Source organism: Aspergillus puulaauensis, chromosome 7 (genome assembly GCF_016861865.1).
Source record: "Aspergillus puulaauensis MK2 DNA, chromosome 7, nearly complete sequence".
Classification (NCBI taxonomy): Eukaryota; Fungi; Ascomycota; class Eurotiomycetes; order Eurotiales; family Aspergillaceae; genus Aspergillus; species Aspergillus puulaauensis.
In genome coordinates, this window is record NC_054863.1 from 1,313,376 (window position 1) to 1,334,410 (window position 21,035).

At 50.8% G+C, this 21,035-nt stretch overlaps 10 protein-coding genes across 10 annotated transcripts; 4 read left to right on the plus strand and 6 right to left on the minus strand.

Annotated features, from left to right (window-relative positions):
• Window positions 1-254: 254 nt before the first annotated feature.
• On the plus strand, window positions 255-832 carry APUU_70500S (putative progesterone binding protein; the record flags this gene model as incomplete). Its single annotated transcript, XM_041695380.1, has 3 exons — window positions 255-357; window positions 469-564; window positions 654-832. The coding sequence occupies 3 exons, from the start codon at window positions 255-257 to the stop codon at window positions 830-832; spliced, it is 378 nt and encodes a 125-aa protein (XP_041561116.1).
• A 288-nt stretch (window positions 833-1,120) lies between these two features.
• On the minus strand, window positions 1,121-3,268 carry NOP4 (mRNA-binding ribosome biosynthesis protein NOP4; the record flags this gene model as incomplete). Its single annotated transcript, XM_041695381.1, has 1 exon — window positions 1,121-3,268. The coding sequence occupies one exon, from the start codon at window positions 3,266-3,268 to the stop codon at window positions 1,121-1,123; it is 2,148 nt and encodes a 715-aa protein (XP_041561117.1).
• A 181-nt stretch (window positions 3,269-3,449) lies between these two features.
• RAD10 (DNA repair protein RAD10) lies at window positions 3,450-4,454 on the plus strand (the record flags this gene model as incomplete). The annotated part of the gene is made up of 1 exon (XM_041695382.1): window positions 3,450-4,454. One exon carries the CDS (start codon window positions 3,450-3,452, stop codon window positions 4,452-4,454), a length of 1,005 nt encoding a protein of 334 aa, XP_041561118.1.
• Window positions 4,455-5,401: 947 nt separating this feature from the next.
• On the plus strand, window positions 5,402-7,499 carry APUU_70503S (uncharacterized protein; the record flags this gene model as incomplete). The annotated part of the gene is made up of 4 exons (XM_041695383.1): window positions 5,402-6,029; window positions 6,081-6,373; window positions 6,418-6,542; window positions 6,593-7,499. The coding sequence occupies 4 exons, from the start codon at window positions 5,402-5,404 to the stop codon at window positions 7,497-7,499; spliced, it is 1,953 nt and encodes a 650-aa protein (XP_041561119.1).
• An 822-nt stretch (window positions 7,500-8,321) lies between these two features.
• LAG1 (putative longevity-assurance protein (LAC1)) lies at window positions 8,322-9,844 on the minus strand (the record flags this gene model as incomplete). The annotated part of the gene is made up of 4 exons (XM_041695384.1): window positions 8,322-8,888; window positions 8,945-9,232; window positions 9,283-9,593; window positions 9,721-9,844. 4 exons carry the CDS (start codon window positions 9,842-9,844, stop codon window positions 8,322-8,324), a joined length of 1,290 nt encoding a protein of 429 aa, XP_041561120.1.
• A 775-nt stretch (window positions 9,845-10,619) lies between these two features.
• On the minus strand, window positions 10,620-11,814 carry APUU_70505A (uncharacterized protein; the record flags this gene model as incomplete). Its single annotated transcript, XM_041695385.1, has 2 exons — window positions 10,620-11,715; window positions 11,786-11,814. 2 exons carry the CDS (start codon window positions 11,812-11,814, stop codon window positions 10,620-10,622), a joined length of 1,125 nt encoding a protein of 374 aa, XP_041561121.1.
• A 383-nt stretch (window positions 11,815-12,197) lies between these two features.
• APUU_70506A (putative C6 transcription factor) lies at window positions 12,198-14,427 on the minus strand (the record flags this gene model as incomplete). Its single annotated transcript, XM_041695386.1, has 4 exons — window positions 12,198-12,466; window positions 12,532-13,605; window positions 13,657-14,183; window positions 14,258-14,427. 4 exons carry the CDS (start codon window positions 14,425-14,427, stop codon window positions 12,198-12,200), a joined length of 2,040 nt encoding a protein of 679 aa, XP_041561122.1.
• A 532-nt stretch (window positions 14,428-14,959) lies between these two features.
• On the minus strand, window positions 14,960-17,252 carry APUU_70507A (fungal specific transcription factor domain-containing protein; the record flags this gene model as incomplete). The annotated part of the gene is made up of 3 exons (XM_041695387.1): window positions 14,960-16,175; window positions 16,229-17,151; window positions 17,196-17,252. The coding sequence occupies 3 exons, from the start codon at window positions 17,250-17,252 to the stop codon at window positions 14,960-14,962; spliced, it is 2,196 nt and encodes a 731-aa protein (XP_041561123.1).
• A 705-nt stretch (window positions 17,253-17,957) lies between these two features.
• On the minus strand, window positions 17,958-18,784 carry APUU_70508A (SDR family NAD(P)-dependent oxidoreductase; the record flags this gene model as incomplete). The annotated part of the gene is made up of 2 exons (XM_041695388.1): window positions 17,958-18,632; window positions 18,692-18,784. The coding sequence occupies 2 exons, from the start codon at window positions 18,782-18,784 to the stop codon at window positions 17,958-17,960; spliced, it is 768 nt and encodes a 255-aa protein (XP_041561124.1).
• Window positions 18,785-19,425: 641 nt separating this feature from the next.
• On the plus strand, window positions 19,426-20,618 carry APUU_70509S (NAD(P)-dependent alcohol dehydrogenase; the record flags this gene model as incomplete). The annotated part of the gene is made up of 3 exons (XM_041695389.1): window positions 19,426-19,693; window positions 19,747-20,279; window positions 20,343-20,618. The coding sequence occupies 3 exons, from the start codon at window positions 19,426-19,428 to the stop codon at window positions 20,616-20,618; spliced, it is 1,077 nt and encodes a 358-aa protein (XP_041561125.1).
• Window positions 20,619-21,035: the final 417 nt, after the last annotated feature.

A 21,035-nucleotide genomic window follows, 5' to 3' on the forward strand; every position in this document is an offset into this window, starting at 1 on the left:
GTTAATTGACAACAGCCGCAGCTCTAATTGAACAGAGGACACAGAATTCACAACAAGGCAATTCCCGGTTTCTCCATTCCTTCGGCCCCCGACGCCGAACCGCCTGAAGTCGTTCACTTCCCCTCCCCCACCTGCCCCGCGCCCTGCAATTTTCTCAGGAACCCATTAATATTATACAATTCCCTTCCTTTTCCAATTCTGCCCTGAACCTCATTTGACCTAGCTCCATATCCAAATACCCATCAGCCGTCGCAATGACTGGAACAGACTCTGGCCGCTTCGCGCCTAAGGTGCCTGTCGAACTTGATCCTCCCAAGGACGACTTGATTACCACAGAGGAGCTGGCCAAGTGTGATGGTATGCTTCTCCGCATGAACACAAGCTCACGAATACCCTGCAGAAAAGCAATATTATATTATGAATTGCATTAAGAAGGTTATAACTGACAAATTTCTTCTTTGTTTGCAGGCACTGATCCCAGTCGTCCCACCTACGTCGCCATTAAGGGAATCATTTTTGACGTGAGTCGCAACTCGGCATATGGTCCTGAGGGGCAGTACAAAGGTGAGGACAACCGCTTCTTTATTACTACCTCCAACTCGTTCAATCAATCAATGAACTGCAACGGGCATGTATTGACTGAAATCCTGCAGTCTTCGCCGGTAAAGACGCCTCTCGCGCCCTGGCCTGCTCATCCCTCAAGCCCGAAGAATGCAGGCCTGAGTGGTACGATCTCGAAGACAAGGACAAGAAGGTGCTAGAGGAATGGTTCACATTCTTCAGCAAGAGATACAACATCGTGGGGAAGGTGAAGGATGCTAAGAACTACTAGGACTGGGGGACATTGTAATTCCCTATGTTCTTGATGCTCTTTTTGTCGTATACCCGTGCGTGACTTGCCGCGTTATTTCGCTCTAGCTTTGCTCGCCCTATTGCGTTCTGGCTACTGCAATTTAGGTGCTTCTATGGAGGCCGAAATCTATCTACGTAAAATGACTTGAAACCTATTTGAAATCCATGCCAGATAGACTCTGTACAAGCGGTGATTAGGTGTCTATATGTATATCATGTAATGTAACTTTTCCTGCTCAACTTCATAAGAAAGCAAAAACTAGGCCGCTCATTTGCGAGATTTCCGTTGCATCCTCTTCTTCGCGATGATGCGATTCCGCTTCGCGACCTTGTTTTCCTCTTCTGCTTCCTCCTTGCTCTTGCCATTGTTGCTCTCAGGACGCTTTCTCTTCTGACCCTTAGACCCAGCATCACGGTTGTTCTTCGAGTCTCCCTTTTGAGGCGCATCTTCATCCTTCTTGTCCTTCTTGAAGTTGCGCCCCCTCTCTTGTAGCTCGCTGCGGCGCTTGACAACCTGAGCATTCTCAATGGCAAATTCAACAATCATTCGCTTCTTTCTATCCTTCAATTCCTCGGAGACGTTCTTCGGCGGGCTGATGGCGTGTCCATTTAGCCATCGGAGACCCATAAGTGCGTGCCGGTGAGTATAGTATTCGATGAATCCGTATCCTCTGCTTCTCCCTGCGCCGCTGCCTTCGTCAACCTTGCTTCCATCCCGGCCTTCGAAGACAATCTTTGCTTGGCGGACAATCCCAACACCCTTCTGTTTTCGCATCCGGTCGGCCTCTCTCATCTCCTCGGATGCTCGGTCCATTTCTTCTCTAGAGAGGGGCTCGCGAATACCTTCCTTGGCGTCTTTGGCGAATCCAACAATGGCTTCTCTGGCCAATTGCTTGAGATCTTTGGCGGTGACATGGCGGGGCAAGTTGCGGACAGCAAGACGAGTCAAACTGAAATGAAGGGAGGGGTTTTTTCTGATGAAATTCTGCCGTTGCTTGAAGCTGTCTTCGCGCATCTTGATTTCTGAGGGCGACAGTTGCTGGTAAAGAGTCGAACTCGGTGAGATCGTTCCTTCGTTGAGAAGGTACAGTCGTCGCTTGTCAGTATCCCGGACGAGCCGTTTCGAAACGCCCTCCTCCTGCAGCTGTGTAGCCCGCGACTTGCTCACGGCCCGACTGATCTGTAGGACACGGCCATCGAGAGTGTATTTACCCGTGGGGTCGGCATTCTCATTTTGAAGAACAGACTGCTTGATGATCGATCCCTTCTTTCCTTTCTCCTTCTCCGCAGCCAGAGGGTCTTGCTGTTTCGGTGCGCCCTGCACACAGGTCTGCGCGTTTTCGGGCTTCCAGAAGCAGACGAAGCCGGTACCGCGAGGGCGTTCGGTTTCTGGGTCTACAACGATTCGTGCGTACCTAAGGGTTCCGAATTCGGTGAAGTGGTCGTAGAGTGTTTCATCGTCACAGGTAAATGGTAGGTTACGGATGAATATCGTAGAGGCGTTTCTTTCGTCTTCTTTCCCCCCCTCTTTATCTTCCTCTTCCTCGTCCTCCTCATCTTCATTCTTGATATCATCATCGTCATCCTCTTCGCTATTCATGGCATCGTCGAGGTCCTCATCGACCAAGCCAACGCCTCCTTCATCCATGTCCACGTCGCTCGACTCTTCCTTGACCTCTGGCTCTTGTTGCTCGTCTTCCTTCTGCTGGGTTTCCCATACCTCCTTCTCCACAGCCCAATCCACAGCCAATGTTCTCCCGTCAACTTCCTTGCCGTTCACAGCCTCCAGGGCCTTCTCGGCATTCTTTTTCCCTCTCAGCACGACGAAACCGAACCCAGCCAATTGGGTCCCCTTCTTTGGAAGGGTAATATATTTAACCTTTCCGAAGCTCCTAAAATGCAGCGCGAGATCGTCCGGGGTGTTGATACTCCAGGGCAGGTTCCGTACAATTAGCTTCGGTGGCTGGGTATCGGCCTTTTGCTGTTCCCTCTCCTTCTTGCGCTCCAGCGCAGCAGCAGACGGTGCACTTTTTCCAGCAGCCTCATCAACGACACGCTGACGAGGTTGCGCATATTCAACCTTGATCTTCTTCCCTTCAAACGTCGACCCGTTCAATTCCTCTAACGCAGCTTGCGCATCCTCAACATCGGCAAACGTCACGAAACCATAGCCCTTCGACTGCTTTGTCTTGGGATCGAGAACAACAACGGCATGCTTGATCACGTAGGACTGCGAAAAGTGCTCGGCGAGGCTCTCGGTCGTCGCTGAGGCGGGAAGCGACCGGATGAACAGTTCTCTTCGCGGCTGAGAGGCAGCATCTTCTTGAGACTTGGTTTTGCTGGGAGACGTCTCCATTGTGACTTCGGACGCCACAACAGGCTTCTCCGAGCTGCCCATCTCGCTGCTATCAGACATACCGCGCAGCTTTTTCGTGCGACTATTTTTGTGTTTCTGGAGCAAAAATCGGCGGCAGAAAAATCCCAGATGATAATCTGCGAAACTGTGGGTCGGGCGGTGAATGTGGAAGTGTCGCCGATTAGATAACGCTGGGCAGTTCGACTAACATCTCATGTAGGTACAGAATACAGGTCCGACAATGGCTGGGGAATTCGGTGACAACGATGCTGGCTTTGAATCGGTGATTCGTGCCGAAGCGGCAGGCCAGCCCCGAGCTTCAGGCGCTTCCACAACCCAGTCAGCCTCTGAGCGAGCACCGCAATCCAAAGTCCAACAGCCGAAGCCGCAGGCACTGGCGAGCAAGCCCGGTCCTTCTGGCATTCTTGTATCAACACGACAGAAAGGGAATCCGATTTTGAATCACATCAAGGTTTTGCCTTGGGAGTATGCCGATATCCCGGCCGACTACGTTCTCGGAGCTACCACCTGTGCGCTCTTTCTATCACTCAAATACCATCGACTACATCCGGAGTACATATATTCCCGAATCAAATTACTAGCGGGGAAATACTTACTGCGAGTTCTTCTTATTATCGTCGACATACCGAACCATGAAGAAAGTCTGAAAGAACTATCCAAGACATCAATCATCAATAACCTCACTCTGGTCCTCTGCTGGTCCGCCCCGGAAGCCGCACACTACCTAGAGCTCTTCAAATCAAGCGAACACTCCCAACCAACGGCAATCCGCACCCAACAAGCGCAATCTTACAAAGACTCACTGGTGGAATTTGTCACTGCGCCCCGGAGCATTAACAAATCAGACGCCGCCAGTCTTATATCTACATTTGGCAGCTTACAAAACGCAATCAACGCGCAGCCAGAGCAAATCAGTGCTGTTCCCGGATGGGGTGAGAAAAAGGTCAGGCAATGGTGCAATGCTGTGCGCGAGGACTTTAGAGTCGAGAAGACGAAGGGTGCCAGCGCTCCTACGCGGAGTGGATTAGGGAGGGCTGGGCCGAGCGTGGGCGATGGTGATATAACCATGTCGAATGCGACGGATGCGCCTCGAGACGCCGAAGACGAAAATATATTTGCGGAAGCGCATGAGTCAACAATACCCCGGCAGGAAGCTGAGAAAGATGAAGATGTCACCGAAGGAATTGCCGCAGCATTGGCAAAGCTCCGAGAGAATGGCAGTTGAGCAGCGGCTTTTTAGTGGGAGAAGACATCGAATCGTCACAGAGTATGCTCGCTCTTACCCGCAGGACTTCGTAAACCCGTTCCCTAGGCCTAGCATGATTGCTCTCGCCCCTGGGAAAGGTAACCCTCACAGCCGCTTCACGAGGTTGCGTAGAGCGATAACTGGTATCCGAAAGCTGGGCCCAAGGCCTTTAGGCCACGACGTATTCTCAGACTAGGGTTAACCTTACAGGATCGAGATACACATATACGACTATTTACTGGGGACATTTCTGCTAAAACTCAGCTCAATCTATAGAAGCCAATAGATTAAGGAGGTCTGGGAAAGAAGCAATATAGTTTAGCACGCATATCAGGGATCGATCAAATATATATATCGAATATGTAGGAGGATCGAAAGATATTGACTACGGAGAAAAATAAAAGCCTGACCGTGTAAAAACGTATTGGGATCTGAAACTGCGCATATGATCTTTTAGGGCAAAAATATACTGAGTAGATGCCCACGGTCCATGTATCGAATTGGACAGTGCGAGGCCAAGATTCCCCCGGCGATCGTCGCGGAGCGGAGCACAGCCCGGAGTTATATGCATAAAAACGCGCGAGTCATGCAGCCTCAACTAGGCGGAATTCAACTCCGGGCCCCAAGTTCTTTGTCTGTAACGCCCAAGGTCCAAGGCCCAGGGTTTCGATTTCTCGTGCAACTTACCAGCTGAGTCAGGCCAGAACCACGTCGTTGAAGCATCACGTGGAGAGTGAGGGGTAGCTCCCAATCAGGAAATCGGGCAAATGGCGAGCATTGGACTCTTACATCTTACAACTCATCCATCAGAGCGACCCTAACGCGGTCCAAGAAGAATTGCGTATGTGCTTGTTTAGCGCATCCACCACTTATAGGGCGGTTCTGTGTTATATTTCACTGTTGATTGGCGCTCCAATAATGCCACCATGAGCGGGGAGGATAAGGACGCCAGGTTGAGGAAATGGCCCGATGACCCTGATATTCGACCCTCACCAGCGGCGGAGAGTCCCGCTGCAGCCACAGGTGTGCCGAGTGCTGGCTCGGAACAATCTAAAGCAGGCGGGCAGTCGCAGTCTCAACCACAATCGAAGAACTTTGAATTTGTTCTGGTGACCGACAACGAGTCTCGCCGTCAGGTTCGGCGCCATGCTATGCGCCAGTATATGCACCAGCGCCGCATAGATAGTATTACACGGTTAGGGGTGACACGAGCGCCTGCTGCTGACTGGACGACTCGTCCTATGTCAAATGAACCCCGTCCGCAACTAGCAGGTGCAAGCACTCATGATGAGCAGAATGATGTCTCTAGTAAAAGGAGGAGAAATTCGCCACCAACTGCGGAAGAGCAGTTCACTGAAGTAGAAGGGAAAACGCCTCCTCGTCAATTATTGCCGAGAACCGAGAAGGTTAAACGCGAACCTACCAGTCCTTTGCTTGTCCCGAAGCTTCGGTATATCCAGCCTCAACTCGTGCCTGACCATGGCGCAGATCGGGACCCTTTCAGCTCATATCCGGTGCCCATCAAAGGTGCTGATCACGAGTTGATCCAACATTGTAATCGGACTCACCTGACGTGCTGTTGATTTAGCTGACAAGTCCTGATAGTCGTCGTGACGTATCCATCTATGATGTACAAGTTCATTGACTCCGCTGCAAACAACTTGAATCCCATGAAGGAGATATTCAAGCAGTTGGCTCTCAATGATGAACTCCCGTTTCAGGCGATGCTGGCAATTGCCTCGAAACATCGTGCAGGAGTTGATGGGAAAACAGAGTCGGTTCAGAGTCTTACCCACAAAATGCGGGCCCTGCGATTGATGAACGAGCGCATCCAGACGGACTCGAAAACGGCGAATGACGGGACTATCTATGCTGTTGCCACAATGGCTGTCATTGAGGTAGGTTGACTTTGTACCGTGTCTTACAAAGCTGACTCCCGTAGAAATGGTCGAAAGATGCGTCGATTGAGCGTATGCACTTCAGGGGGCTTGCCTCCATGATCAGGAACCGAGGGGGTATGCAGGTAATGCATAACTCGAGTCCATTCCTGGGCAAAGTTCTCTACTGGTATCTCATTCTATATTATTCCTTAGCTAGCAGTCCGCTTACTTTTGCAGGGTGGATTTTAGCTGCGCTTCAAAGGCCACAGTCGGTACCGCACTCCCTTGGACCGGCACTATACCAGATACTCCACCAACTGGCTTTGACTTCCTCGATCCTGAGGTACACTTTTATACTGCTCATAACTCGGCTGCCCAAGGTGACATCGAGATGGTCTGCGACCAATATCGCGCCTGCGAGGACTTCCTCCGCTTCTTCCGCCACTTACATGAACTCGAACGTACTGCTCTAAACTCACCTTCTGCCCTGGCATCTACAGATACACCATCGCGTGTCAAAAACTTCGTCCCAGGTACAAAGCTACATTCTATCCTAACCCTACTTCCAGACTACGACCACGGGATCCGCGACATCCGTTTCATTGACGAATACACCTGCATGTCCTGCCTTTTCTTCATCGCTGTAGCTCTCTACCACAGTTACTCCACCTCCACCCCCTTCGATCCCTATCTCCAGTGGCTTGAACACGCAATCGACTGCATAAACCCACATGAAAACCCAAGCATAACATCTATACTATGGCTTTTCCTGCAAACTACAGGGTTCATGCCGGACGAAGACCACGACAACTCCAGCGCCCGATGCTGGGTCGTTTCGCGCATGGTCCGCATCACAAAACACCTCGAGTGGAAACGCCACGGCACAATCTGGGACACCATCCGCCAAGTCCTCATAAACTTCATCCTTACACAGCAGGAGTGCGCTCTTGGCGAAGAAACAGTCGACACCGAAGCCCTTGCTGCAAGGGCGAAAATGAGAGATTCCGCACTCTGCGGCGAGCGAGGGTATTTCTGGGACGAAGACGAATTGCGTCGTGAGATATTGGAGATTAGGGTTCCGGCGCGCAGTGAGCTGGAATATCTTCCCGCGGTTGACGATCTCAATGCCCCTGTTTTAAAGTAGTAGTTCTTCTCATTCTTGCATGTTCTTTTTATGACTGTTTATGAAGCGGAAACGAATGCCATGAAACTTAATGTTTATAACCCAATATTGAACACTTTTTATCTATTATTTAGACTGATGTTTTACATGTATCGCATCGAAGTCCATTTGATAGAAATTGGATTTGTTTTAAACTCGAAAATCTATAGGTAGAGCTTGAGGCGGAAGCACGTCAAGGACTTAGGGCTAACTAGATGGGCTAGTGCATAGTAGCGGCTACGAATCATTTAGGTTCTCGTCTCAGCCCAAGTCGATGAAATATGCCAGCATCGCAAGTTATTATGCATTCCCAGCTAGGCCAGGTGAACATAACATCAAGGAGATGTTCATAACGGTTTGGTGCTCGCTTCAGTTATTGATATACCAGCACCAAGTAAGTATACATGCATAAACATACCAATACTAGTAATCAGTATAGTAAGTACACGATTCCATCCCTTGACAACAAAGTGGGTATTTAAATCAACTAGCCTCTTTAAATCAACAGCAGCGTACGAAAAGAGGATATATAATCAATAGCAAAAAGATAACACATGGCCGAGCCGATTTGGTCAAAGCAGGAACGGCAAACAAAAACAACCCGGAAAAAAAAAAGAAAAAACAATTGAGATGAGATGCATGGTATCAAACGTAGACAATATAATTTTTTTTTCAAAAGAACAACGGTTAGATACGGATATACGTCATGTAGTCATATTCTCGGTTCATCAGATGTGCGATATGGGAATACCACAGCTTGATGGCGTTATCTAGACGGAGATGTACGAAACCGGGTCAAGGTGGCTAGGTACGCGTATCACATCCGATACGCCCGAGTAGTGCCTTGCGATCGCTGCGGCGAGGTCGCGCAGACGATGGTCCGTTGGATCGGCGCCATTCAGCGCTTGATACCTCCGCTGAGACGACACTGCCGTTCGTGGCATCTTTAGGTATAGTATCTTCCTCCTCCTCTTCGTCATCACTGCGGGTGTCTTCTGCGTTGCCGGTGCGGAGAACGCCCACTGCAACACGGATGACCATGGTGAACCAAACAATGGAGAGCGCCTGGAGTGATAACAGGGAGCTTAGGAAGATCCACTTGATCGTGCGGTTCATGCAGATGGGACCCTCGATGTCCAAAAATGGCGAGAAAAGGTGCATCACTCGGTCAGGATAACCATCTGTAGAGATCATCTCCCCAGTTGCGCCAGAGTAGCAGCCCCACTGCATTACAGCGGGGACGTCCTTGAAGATAGACCAGCAGAGCAGAGGGTACATGATGTGGCGAGAAATAGCCCACACAACCATGAAAACACCGAAGGCGATGTTGCAGCTTAGCTCGAAACCTAGATATTTGAGAATTTTGGCAATCTACATGAAGTTAGTACCCAGCTGCAACCTGAAAACGAGCAAGTATGATAGCATACCGGCAGAAGCAGATCCACGACATCCATCAAACTCAGAACCACATTAGAGACGTTGTAGAAGCCGTAAACATAAGCGGAGGTGAGGAGGGAGCTGGTGATGAAATGGTGGGTCAACATCTGGTAGTGATCCTTCCTCCGCTCCTCGATGTTGAGAACGAAGATCTGCTGCACCCAGAACGCAAGCTGCGCTAGGAGATACCACTTCATCATGCCAGAAACACCCCGCGCAGGCCAGTCGGCCCAGATAGCCTTGAAGTCCATCCAGTAGTTCGATTGCGACCAAATATACTGTCCATAGTCAGCCGGGGCCGCCGAGAACAGGCGTAGGAAAGACAAACCATTCCGAATGTCCAGAAGAACGCATAGTATAAGCACATCCAGCCCTGCTCAGCGAGCCGGATTGAGGCTTTCTTCTTCAATCCAGTCCACTGCGCCATTGGTCGGAAAACCCACTCAATCGCAATGGCCCGAATTGCGGTGAATGCAAATACGGAACTCACGACGAAGTAAATATCATCCCATCCTTGAATGTATACCCCCTGTGATGGCTGGTAGTACGACAGCTGGAAGAAAGGTGTGGTGTACGGCGCAAGAGAAGGGTAGAGGTGGTGGACGGCCAATAGCATGGAAAGGGACGTCAAGGATATCCCTAAATGGACGAGTAGAAACCTTTGTTAGTGTATTATAGCCTAAGTAGGTGGAAAGGCACAAAAAAAAATCCAAAAAAGAGAAGGAAAGGTGAAAAAAAGCTTCAACTTGGAAATATTCATGCATACCAATCTGGTTTGAAACCACCCATTCTCGGAACGTGGTGTCTTTAACTGGGCGGTGCGAGGAGGTCGTAACACAGGCATTGAGCTCCGTGACCGACTGCGGCGGCGAGGACGTGTCTACGGCCATAACGAGAGGGAGAGGTCGAAGTTGATGAGCTCAGAGTGGGTGGTGAATCGTTGCTTCGTGCAAGGGGATGTGGCCAAGGGTGCAGGATCAACGAAACAACCAGGGCTTTTTTTTTTTTTTTCGAACCGAAGCCAGTCGAGTCGATGAAAACGAGCGAATACGTGGTTCCAGACCACCGTACGAGAGCTAGAGTTCGGGATGGGCACTGGTGTTGAGCGAGTGCTGGTGTTGCGTTTGCTTGAGATACAGCTGTCTGAATTCCGCGGGTCGGAGTGTTGGGGAGGAGAAACCACCGTCCTTCTTTCTTTCTGTTTCAGCCCTGACCGAGTGGGAACGAGACGAAACGTGCAAGGAGATCAAGGACGAGAATCCTCGGTCGCAGAAAGTTGAGGAGTGCGAGGCACAGACACACACCGCTATCGAGAAGAGGGGATGAAACGGCGACGAATCCAAGGAAAGCAAAACAAATCCAGTAGAGTTGCAGTTGGAGGATGAGGGACAGCTCCTGGTCAGGGCCCGGTGCTGGTACCGCGGGAGGGTCTGCGACCGCATACAAATTGGCTGGCCCCAACAGGCCCGCCCAAGTACCAGCATATGGGCACACCGCCTCCGCACCGCGCTCTCCCAATGGCATTCCTGTCCCGCTTCACAAGCCCTCGCTAGAGGCCATGACGACGCTCTCGGTCCGGAAGCTAATGTACGATCTTCAGTCGTCTGACCCTAGCTGGATATCTCATGTGTGCTCAAAAAATTGCATATGCGCTATCTATCTAGTCTATGAGCTCTCCCGTTCCAACCCCGCCGTCGCTCCGTTCACGTACTCCGCTGCACTGACTCCCAGCTTGGCCAGATCAACTCCTCCTTGTCCCGCCATCGCCCGAGACATTGCCCGCACCACCTCTTCCTCCTCCCATACTCCCGATGGGGCTCCCGAGACACCTTCTCCGTTCGCAACAACTGTCTGCCAATATGAATCATCGCGGTCCTTCAGCACTCTATCTCGAACCACCGCATTCTTCGTCACACTCGCAACATGCAGCTTCGTGCTTGTCCCCGTGAGCGACGCCAAAGACGCCGACACAATGTTATCCACCTCATCCGCCTGGCTTGGCGGCGTAAAGAACCACCGATTTGTAGCAGTCACGTAGATGAAGGCCGCCAGGACAACATCAAAGCATGCAAGCGCCAGCGGCCGCAACACAGCCATCTTCTGAAAGACAGCGGGCGGAACCGCGATCCCATCCCGCACAGCTTGAGGGCCGGACTTGACGGGGTCATACATGAACACAACATAGAGATCAGCAACGGCCAGGAGCAATCCTGCAATTGTAAACTTGGTGCGCCACCTAGATGCGTCTCTCCCGGCGAACGAGGCGGAGGTTGCGATCCCTACCACGGCCATGTGGACTAGGTGCAGGATCATCGAGTTGAGCGGGTAATAGAACAGCGCGTAGGTATTTGGGTTATCGAGCTTGCAGAATTGGCACTGCGTCACTGCTTTCTCGCCGAATCGTAAATAGATCTTCCGCGCCTCCTTCGATACAAGCTTCGACCTGAGCAGCTTGTCCGCTTCCGTAAGGACACCACCATCTCGCAGACGTGCCAGCCTCGAAAACACTGCGTCTACCGGCGTATTAATGCGGGAGCGTGTCAGAGAGAAAATACTCGGGCTCGGGGCGAACGGGCTCGAAGGGTAGGTAAGGAAGAGGGAGACGAGGATCGCGAAAAAGAGGAGGTTGAGAGCCCTAGAAGCAGCCGGCGTGAGAGGTCGAGGATTCGGCCGCTGCGTTAGAGCGACTTTAATATAGCGGACAAAGCTGAGGATTCGCGGGAGGACAATCGGGGCGAAGATGAACGCGAGGCTCTTGATGCTGTATGCGGTTAATACTAGCGGTTCTCTCCAAGCTGAGGGAGGTAGATAGAATAACTGAGTAGACTTACGTGCCCCAAGAAACGTTTAGATCGACCATCTTCCTCGATCTTTTGGTGCTCGGCTCGGGAGAGTTTGGTTGTTCTAAGGAAGGAAGATTAGTTGGCACCAACAGTCGGAGATAGTTTCGATAGCGCCAAGAGGCGCTTAGCGGACTCTATTCGGGTCGGTATTCGGAATTGTAGTACTGCCAGAGGAACAATGTGATGAACCTGATCGTAAAAAAAAATGGAAGCCAGGCAGATATTTGTTCCTTTTTCCTTTTAATAGGCTTATTCATTGCACGTGGCCAAGTTCTCGTGAACAAAGACCCAGATTTCGTATCACGTGTATACCATTAACTAATTATACGTATATTTGAAGGGAAGACATTAACCCTATTTATACATTTTGGTGTCCGTTAAATATGCTTTTTTGAGCGCATTAGCCCGGCGTCCAAGAAGTGTTCTGCGGCCCCTCTGAGCTGCCAAATAGATTCTGAATCATCAATCCACCAGCAGCATCCAAGAACTCCGCTCCCAGTGACCCCTGCGCGTATCGGAAATTCCCCCCCAGATTCTGGCCAAACGGGTTATACATAGTTGGATTCTCACCCCAAGCAGATGGTGACCAGGGCGGGCGAAGGGGCCCGGTCATTTGCGTCAACGAGAATGGATCGAAACTGCCGGGGGTTGTTCTTTCATGACCATGCTCTGTATACAAACAAAGTGTTAGCTATCAGAGTTATTCATATAGTATAGGACTGGATAAAACTTACCCAGAACCTTTTGGAGGACAACCCTCGCGCGGAGAGCCATGTCATGGGATGAACCTAGACTCCCTAAACAGTCCACCGCTCGTTGTATATGACACCTCCAGGAAGCCGCCAGAGGATGCGTCGGCCCATATACGTAGCAGGTTGCCTGGACGAAGCTTGCTGTTAGAAGCCAGCACGTCGCGTACCAGGTGAGCCCTCGTTGTCGGTTGTCCGTCGACTCGAGGAACCCGCATATTGACGTAACGCACATGTCCGCAGCGTCCAGACAGGAAGCAATCGGGCCAATGGATGTGTCGAGTTCAGATTTAGACGTGATGTTCTGAAATAGGAACGGCCGGTTTATGACAATCCGTAGGTGGTATGACCTCCAGAGTACCACCCGTCTTGGGATATCGAATCGCGGCTCGAGGTAGATGTCCGTGTTGAAGTGAGGAGGAAGCTCATTGTGCCATGAGGAAATGCGGTTCTCCAGATCCTGAGCTTTGCCCGAAGTGGGGAGATGGTGGGTTAAGAGCTCGACTTGAATTGCGTTGGCAATCTTGGCTAGCTTAACTTGCGCGATGAGACAAGAGGTAACTGTTGGCCCTGTCTGACTCTCCGGGAACTCTTCCATATCCACGGCGAGATCGTGATCGTCTACATTGGCTGGAAGACGAACATTGACACCGACGAGCGAGACGGCTGGACGGCCTAGAATCAACTGAACACCCGAGACGAAAATGAAGAGCGTCCACCATACCCGTCGTCGAACTTCCATGGTGAATGGTGAAGTGCTGGGCATCCCGAACTCCCGATGCAGGCCAATCGCAAGAGCCATACTGAAGCCAATACCGACTAAGATAAAGGCAGCATTAGGCTTGTTCCGCTTCTGCAAATAATTGGCCATTAGAACAATCCCCTGGACGTAGCTAAGGGAGCCTTTCTCCAAAACATCCATGGACAGGTATTTTCGCGCTTCTTTGAAAAACACAATGTCCATCTTTGTCCCATTCGAGTCACCAGCAAACGCGCCTATCGCAAGGACAATGTTGTACAATAACGGCCATGAGCCATCGTGAGGCTTAGCCAACGCACCTAATGACCATTAGAGCCCGTTTACTGCGGATAGAACCATCTGAGACTCACCCGATACCCGTGCACGAAACGTTCCTTCATGTAAGATTGGATATGCAGGGTGATAGAACGTAAAATAATCATCAAGATAGCGGGTGACTTCTGATTGATTTCTGGGCAGAGCAAAATCGGAGATATCATCGTCGTCCAGAGACGAAGCTGGGATAAAGCTGCTTAGAGGGATATAGAGAGGAAGCGACTGCAAGAATTTCAACGCCGCCACTCCCGACTGTGGTCCCGTATAACCAGCTTTATGGGGATCTATTGTCAAGAAGCCCATGCCATCTGTTGAGTTATCGAAATCTTGTGATTCGTCGAACTCGTAGTCTTCTGCATTGCTGTGCTCGGCCACGCTGGTCGGTGGCTGCTCAGTGGAATGCGTCAAATCATGGTGGTGCTTGATCTTCTTCGGCACCACCGGGGTCGAGTCGTCATGCAGACGAACTGTTCGAAGTGCCTCTTGGAGGTCAACGGATGGTAGATAGGCTGCCCAAGCCTTCTCCATGTCATGCACCAAACGTTCACTCTCCTGAACCCGCCTGGATGGAAATGTGTTAGCGCGTTGTACGCCTCTTACAAAGCACACAAACAAATTGGCAAGCAAGCAAAATACCTCTGCAGTTTTGACAGCTGATGTGACGGTGATGAGTATCGGCATGACTTTGCGTCCCGCATGCAATTCATGCAGTTTTCATCGCCGGAGCAGCGGATCTTGCGCCGCTTACATTCATCGCAGGCAAACGTCTTGCGAAGAATATGCCGTGACCGAGATGCTGATTCCATGATGGAGAAATACCATCAAGTTATGTGAAGTTGGGGGAATCGAGGTTGAAAATCTGGAGGACGTTGGTACTCCCTCTTCATCATTGCTCTACCGTTGCCGTCAACCTTGCCCCTTCAACCACACGGAGTATTTTCGGTTTCTCAGACAGATTTCGCACAAATCAAAGCTTTTATCCAGTCTCGAGGCACGAGTCTTTGCAATTTCCCTTGAGTATCTCGCAGAGTTGACCAAAAAGCCGATCTTCGAAAATTAGATTGGAAGCTGGCGAGTTGCTCGTCGACGAGGAGTTGAGTCCTCCAATCACGGCCCTTTCTCCGAGAAGTGGACCAGCACTCGGCGAGTGGCCGAAGTATGGACAGCCGCCACCCCGCCTCATCGTCAGTTGTCACGGTGTCCAGTTCAGGATCTTTCTCTCAGTCTCTGGAGTGCTGAACCTTTCAAATGGATACTCAGATTTTTTCAATGAGCTATGAAATATGCCTGTCCTTGACAATTGTTCTTGTGAAATCCCATGGTAGGACTCTCCTAGAATTAGACGGCCAACCCGGTGCCTGCCCCAGTCCACTGGTATAGAGCCAAGATGGCCCTTCGTCGCTGTTGAATTTCGTAATGGCTGGCGGGGCGCCCTCGAGCCTGTGCCAAACTGCTCCGCATGATTTGGCAGAAGTGTCTCTGAAACCCAGTATCCAGCGTAACAATGTAGGACTCGGTGGCCCGAATCATAACCTCGCAGGCACTCAAGAACGGCTCCCCCGCTTTATCCTGCAGTCGTTCAAGAATAAGGAGGAAGTAGAAACCGCCTTGAAGGAGCTGGATCCCGAAGAAGTTTGGCATGAAGCTGACGTCGGGGTCGAATTTCAGGATTTGCGTGACCGAGTCGGCTGCTTTAAGCGCATGTGGTATCGCGGACGCAAAGTTTGGCGAGGAATCCCAGAAGCTTTTGTCCTGCATGAGTGAGACTGGATCCCACTTACCATCCTGGAGGATATGCAATACGTCAACGTAGTATGATGCGTAGGAGGTAACTGTTTGTACGACCCAGAAATATGCCTGGGGTTCCGACCGCTTTGTCGTGTTGGGGGTCGTTGCCGATACTGACGATGCTTTGAGGTCAAGGGCGCTTGTGATAAAGGCAGTGAGACTGGCTTCGTATAGATCGAGCTGGCGGAGTACTTCATGGAGCTGAGCCTCCCATCCATCCTGTCTGAGGGCTTCTGGTCCAAGCATAGGATGGTTCTTTAAATGAGTGAGATCAATTATTTGACCCATAATAGTCATCAGAGGCAGGAAAAACCCGAATACAGATGTATCACGACATGTAAAGTCAGGAAATATGCGTCGCATATTCTTGGATCCCGATATCGTGCAATGTGGGCCAGCAAAGTTGGCGCTGTTGCTGTGTATTTCTCCGGCCTGCCAAACCTCTTCGTCGAGGGGGAGAAGAAGATCTTTGCTTTCGGAATCTAGAAGCATCAGAGGTCGACTGTGACATAATGCCAAATGACGATCCATTATGTATAGTAACCACCAAACCCTGCGACGCTCTTCGCGCTGTTCTTCCGTGATTTGGATTACGGAGCCGCAATTTCGAAAGCACAGGCAGCCCAGGGGCTTCCGGGTTGAGACCGAAGAGTCAAAAGATGTACTCATGTACGAGAAGCACAAGTCATGACCATCTGAATTCGATGTCGTCTCTATCTCCCTGTTCAATTTCTGTTCCCGTGCGAGTGTGAACGCTGCATACCACCTAGAGCTTTCCATCAGTTTGAGAAATTTCATTGCAAGGTGCCAAATACCGACCATCTCAGGCTGGGTACGCCCTGTTCACTTGCCGAAGTAATGGAGGCAATATGCATATGCGTAATCACATCGTCCAGGGAAACAGCAGGGCGTCCAAAGCTCTGTGTACCATCGCCGGGCGTGGGAGGGTAGGGCATGGTCCCGAAGTTTAGCTCACCCGTAGATAAAGATGCATTATTAATAGTCGTATAAGGTTTCAATAGTTTAACAGTGAGTGAACTAAGGATCTGGCAGAGCTTCTTTCGATAATGAGCTGTTATAGGCAGGGAGAGTGCGTGATCGTCCGAAGCAGCCACCCATAGCATACTGGCCAATAGAGCTGGACTAGTAAGACGGGGATTCCTTTCACTCAGAAAAGAGGCTTTTCTAAGTAAGAAGCAATGTATATGCTTGCAAAGGGGATGTATGCGCGTTGGGAAAGCACTGGCGAAGTAGAGGTCGAGAAGACCGCACGCCAGGTCTGGTGAGAGCTCCGTCTTGATGAACGGCATCAAGGGTTGTAAAACGGGGTACCTCAGAGACAGTATAACATCTTGGGATGTAGAAGTAGCTCCAGAAGTTAATTCAGGGAGCGTAGAAGATTCATTCTCAGTAAAATCTCCAACGGTTGAGGGCGTGAACGCGAACGAGCTGTCACCCAAGCCAGTTGTTATCGGAAAATTATTGGAATGTGAATCCTGTCCCAACATTAAGCCCTCAATTTCCTTTTCCTTTTCATCAGATCCCTGGAGAAGCCACGGAATACTCTCGAACGACGACAGTTCCTCAACACCTGGACTGATCACGGTTAAACCATGTGCTGAGTATAGACCTTGCTGAGCCTTCGGTGTCTGCACGCTGGAAATCGGAGACGAAGCTGTCGATTGCTCGCCTGGAGACGAAGCATCGACATTGGGCCCGGTGTTTGTCTCCAGGAAATCGATCTTTGCGTGGCGCCCTCGTTTGCGACGCAGCCGGGTAAACTCACACAGGGTGCCTTTGCTAAGGCATCTTGAGCACGGGAATACTCGATCGCATCGCGCATGATTGGAGTGACACCAGTCGCAAGCGATTCGACTACGGGTGGGCTTGTTAGATTTCTTCACATTCTTCTGTACGGACGGGTCGGAATTCGATTGTTTTGAAACGACCGCTTCTGGTTTTTCCATGTTAGGCCGACGGTAGAAGGAATAACGTTCGACGGTGGGAGGAGACGGCGAATAAAGTCAAGGGGAGGCCGAAAACAAGTGAGCAAGCATGAATAATTGATGAAGCACTTGTTCCACTCTGCATTTGTCAGATCGAGCCCCTGTTGATAATTTGGGATTTGGTGAAGGTTAAACAGACCGTGGGATTGTTGAAGGTCGCACTGCAGCAATTGCTGAAGCATGAAGCTTGAGAAATAACAAAGGCGTAGTATTTTCAAACCTCGGAGTCAAAAACGAAAACAAAAAAACGAGGCGGGACCTTGGGAAGCTGGGGAGACATAATGAAAGTGAGGTTATTGGGCGGAGCTATCACCGAGCTGCTTGTACAGTCCACACGGCTCGGGGTGGTACCGGGCGAGCCCCGAGGAAATGGACTTGAGCCATGCAGACTTATTGTTACTTGACAGATGGTACCGCAGCTCTCGTCCACAACGGTTGGCTGTTGTAAATTTAGGAGTCAAGGGACTAAACGGAGTGGTATGAGGGTTATCGCGATTGAATGTAGTAGTCTAATATCATTAAACCCAACGTCTAGTCTAGTCCTAGGTATATAATATGCCACCGTTGGCACAGATAACATCCCCAGTAACCCATCGAGACCGCTCTTCGGAGAGGAATGTGACAATATCACCAATGTCATCTACAGTACCACATCGCTGTCCTGCAGGTACCTTCTTGTTCTCCGCCTCCATTCGAGCCAAGTGCACCGGGCCAGCGGCCTGATACATATCAGTGTCAACAGGGCCCGGGTTCACAGCGTTGACTGTCACGCCATACTTATGCCCGAGTTCGGTCGCCCAGACCCTTGTTAATCCCTCGACAGCAGCTTTGCTCGCTGCGTAGACTGATTGTGTGGGATATCCGCCCCTTGCTGAGATGGACGACAAGTTGACAATACGTCCACCGCGGCTGATAAATGGAAGCACGGCCTGTGTCATGAAGACAACTGCCTTGACATTCACATCCATAAGGTGTGAGTAGATTTCTAGCGTCACTTCTTCAAGCGGTCTGTTGTCGCCTGCTCCGGCGTTATTGACCAGGATGTCGATATGGTCCGCCTGGAATGCAGCCAATGTGGCCTTAATAATCGTGTCTGGCGCGGATACGTCTGTCACATTTGCTTGGATTGCAACGGACTCTTTGTTATTGCCGCGGAGTTCCTCAACGAGGCTGTCGGCGGCGGTTTTAGACGAGGGTGAAACATAGTTGAAAGCGACCTATGTCGGTAAGCACCAAATCAAGGAGATACAGGCAAAGAAGAGGCCTGGGTACTTACCTTTGCGCCTTGCTTGCTTAAGCTACGAACAATCCCTGCTCCGATGCCTCTAGCTCCCCCAGTAACAATAGCAATCTTTCCCTCTAACGACATGGTGATTTTCTGATTGTGGCGACGATGTCTCCTGCGTCTGTGCCATGCTGAATTTTGGTATTTAACCCCAGCAACAGAAGAACGAAGTGCTGAGAGCCCTCAATTTGGACTCCGAAGTGACTTCACTGCATCCACCGGGACCCTCTCGGACCTAGTGCAAGTCGGGATCCCGCCCCGCCACACTCGGGGCTATCTCCGGGATTGCCAGCACATGCATTCTTGTGACTCCAGAAAACCCATCGAAAAGCGGGTCGAGTGTTTTGCTCGTCATTGCATTGGAGAAACGTGGGGTATCGCTTTGGTAGTCTGGCTGCATAAGTTGCCTCGAGCTGCCTGATTTTTCCTCTCGGCGTCTCGGATCTCCTGCTGGAATCTGTTCCACTCCATGCACTGCGGTAAAATCTCCGAAATCCACTGGCAATGGCGCATACTGGAGCTGGCCCCGAGTGCCCCTCGCCACGTTCCTATCTGTAACCCGCCGATTGATGAGTGATTGGAACTCGGCGGTGGTCCATAGAATTATTCACCCCTCGTTAAACACGTAATCAGGGCCGTGCCTCGCTATATATACTCGGCGGGCAGTACAAACATCATGCAACAACACTTATCATACTCACATTACATCATATCCCGTCGTCACCATGGACGTCTTCCAAAAAAAGCCCCAGAACATTGCCATTCACACAAGCCCTTCCCACGACCTCCGGGTGGCTGACTGTGAAGTGCCCAAGCTTGCTGCGGATGCGTGTCTAGTTCACGTTCGCGCAACAGGCATCTGCGGATCTGATGTTCATTTCTGGAAGCATGGCCGGATCGGCCCCATGATTGTGACAGGGGACAACGGCCTTGGACATGAAAGTGCCGGTGTCGTCCTGCAGGTCGGTGACGCGGTAACCCGCTTCAAGCCCGGTAAGAGCGCATCCTCCGGCTTCGTTTAGGCTCACTTCTGACGCGCGAAACAGGCGATCGGGTGGCTATGGAATGTGGCGTTCCCTGCTCAAAGCCGACTTGCGACTTCTGTCGAACGGGCAAGTACCACGCTTGCCCGGATGTGGTCTTCTTCTCTACACCTCCCCACCATGGTACCCTGAGAAGGTACCACGCTCATCCAGAGGCTTGGCTTCATCATCTCCCCGACCACGTATCCTTCGAGGAAGGTGCTCTCCTTGAGCCTCTCACTGTTGCACTGGCTGGTGTTGATCGCTCAGGGCTTCGTCTGGCCGATCCTCTTGTCATTTGCGGTGCTGGCCCCATTGGCCTTGTCACCCTGCTGGCGGCTAACGCAGCGGGTGCGGCGCCAATTGTTATCACAGATATTGACGAGAACCGTCTTGCAAAAGCAAAGGAGCTCGTGCCCCGTGTACAGCCTATTCTAGTCCAGAAACAGGAAACCCCACAAGATCTGGGCGCTCGTATCGTCAAGGAGCTCGGACAGGAGGCGAAGCTGGTCCTTGAATGTACCGGTGTGGAGAGCAGTGTCCATGCAGGAATATACGTAAGTTAGCCCCATGATTATGACCGGCTTACCTCCGAATGATCTAACGCGTTTCGCTTCTAGGCCACTCGCTTCGGAGGTATGGTTTTCGTCATTGGTGTCGGAAAGGACTTCCAAAATATCCCCTTCATGCACATGTCGGCCAAGGAGATCGATCTGCGGTTCCAGTACCGCTACCACGACATTTACCCCAAGTCAATTGCCTTGGTAAATGCAGGGCTCATCGATCTGAAGCCATTGGTGTCTCACCGATACAAGCTGGAGGAGGGACTTGAGGCATTTGCTACCGCTAGCAACCCTGCTGCCCGAGCCATCAAGGTGCAGATTATAGACGAATAGATAAAAATGTCATAGAATGAAAAGAAAGCTTTGATTTTTAAGATATGTTGCTCCGATACTATCAGTAAGCCTGCTCAGTATGATCAGCAATGTGACTTGGTGAAGTTGGAAAACAAACAAAAACTAAACGGAGCAGCCGTCTAAAGGTGCTCGCGCTAGTCCGAGTCTACACTAGACCTAAACTGGATTCTACGTTGTTTCTCTCTCACTTTGACCAAGAGACTCACTCTGCGCCACATCGCATTCTTGAACTCCACCCCAAATGCAGCAGAAGATGAGTATCGGCAATACGACAAAACGGAGACACCCCGAGTATAGTGTGTGACGGAGCAGCGAGGATCCAAATACTATTCTGCGGCCGTTTCTCCGTGATTGGCCCGGATGAGGTTGAGATGGATCAGGGGTGGATGATGGCAA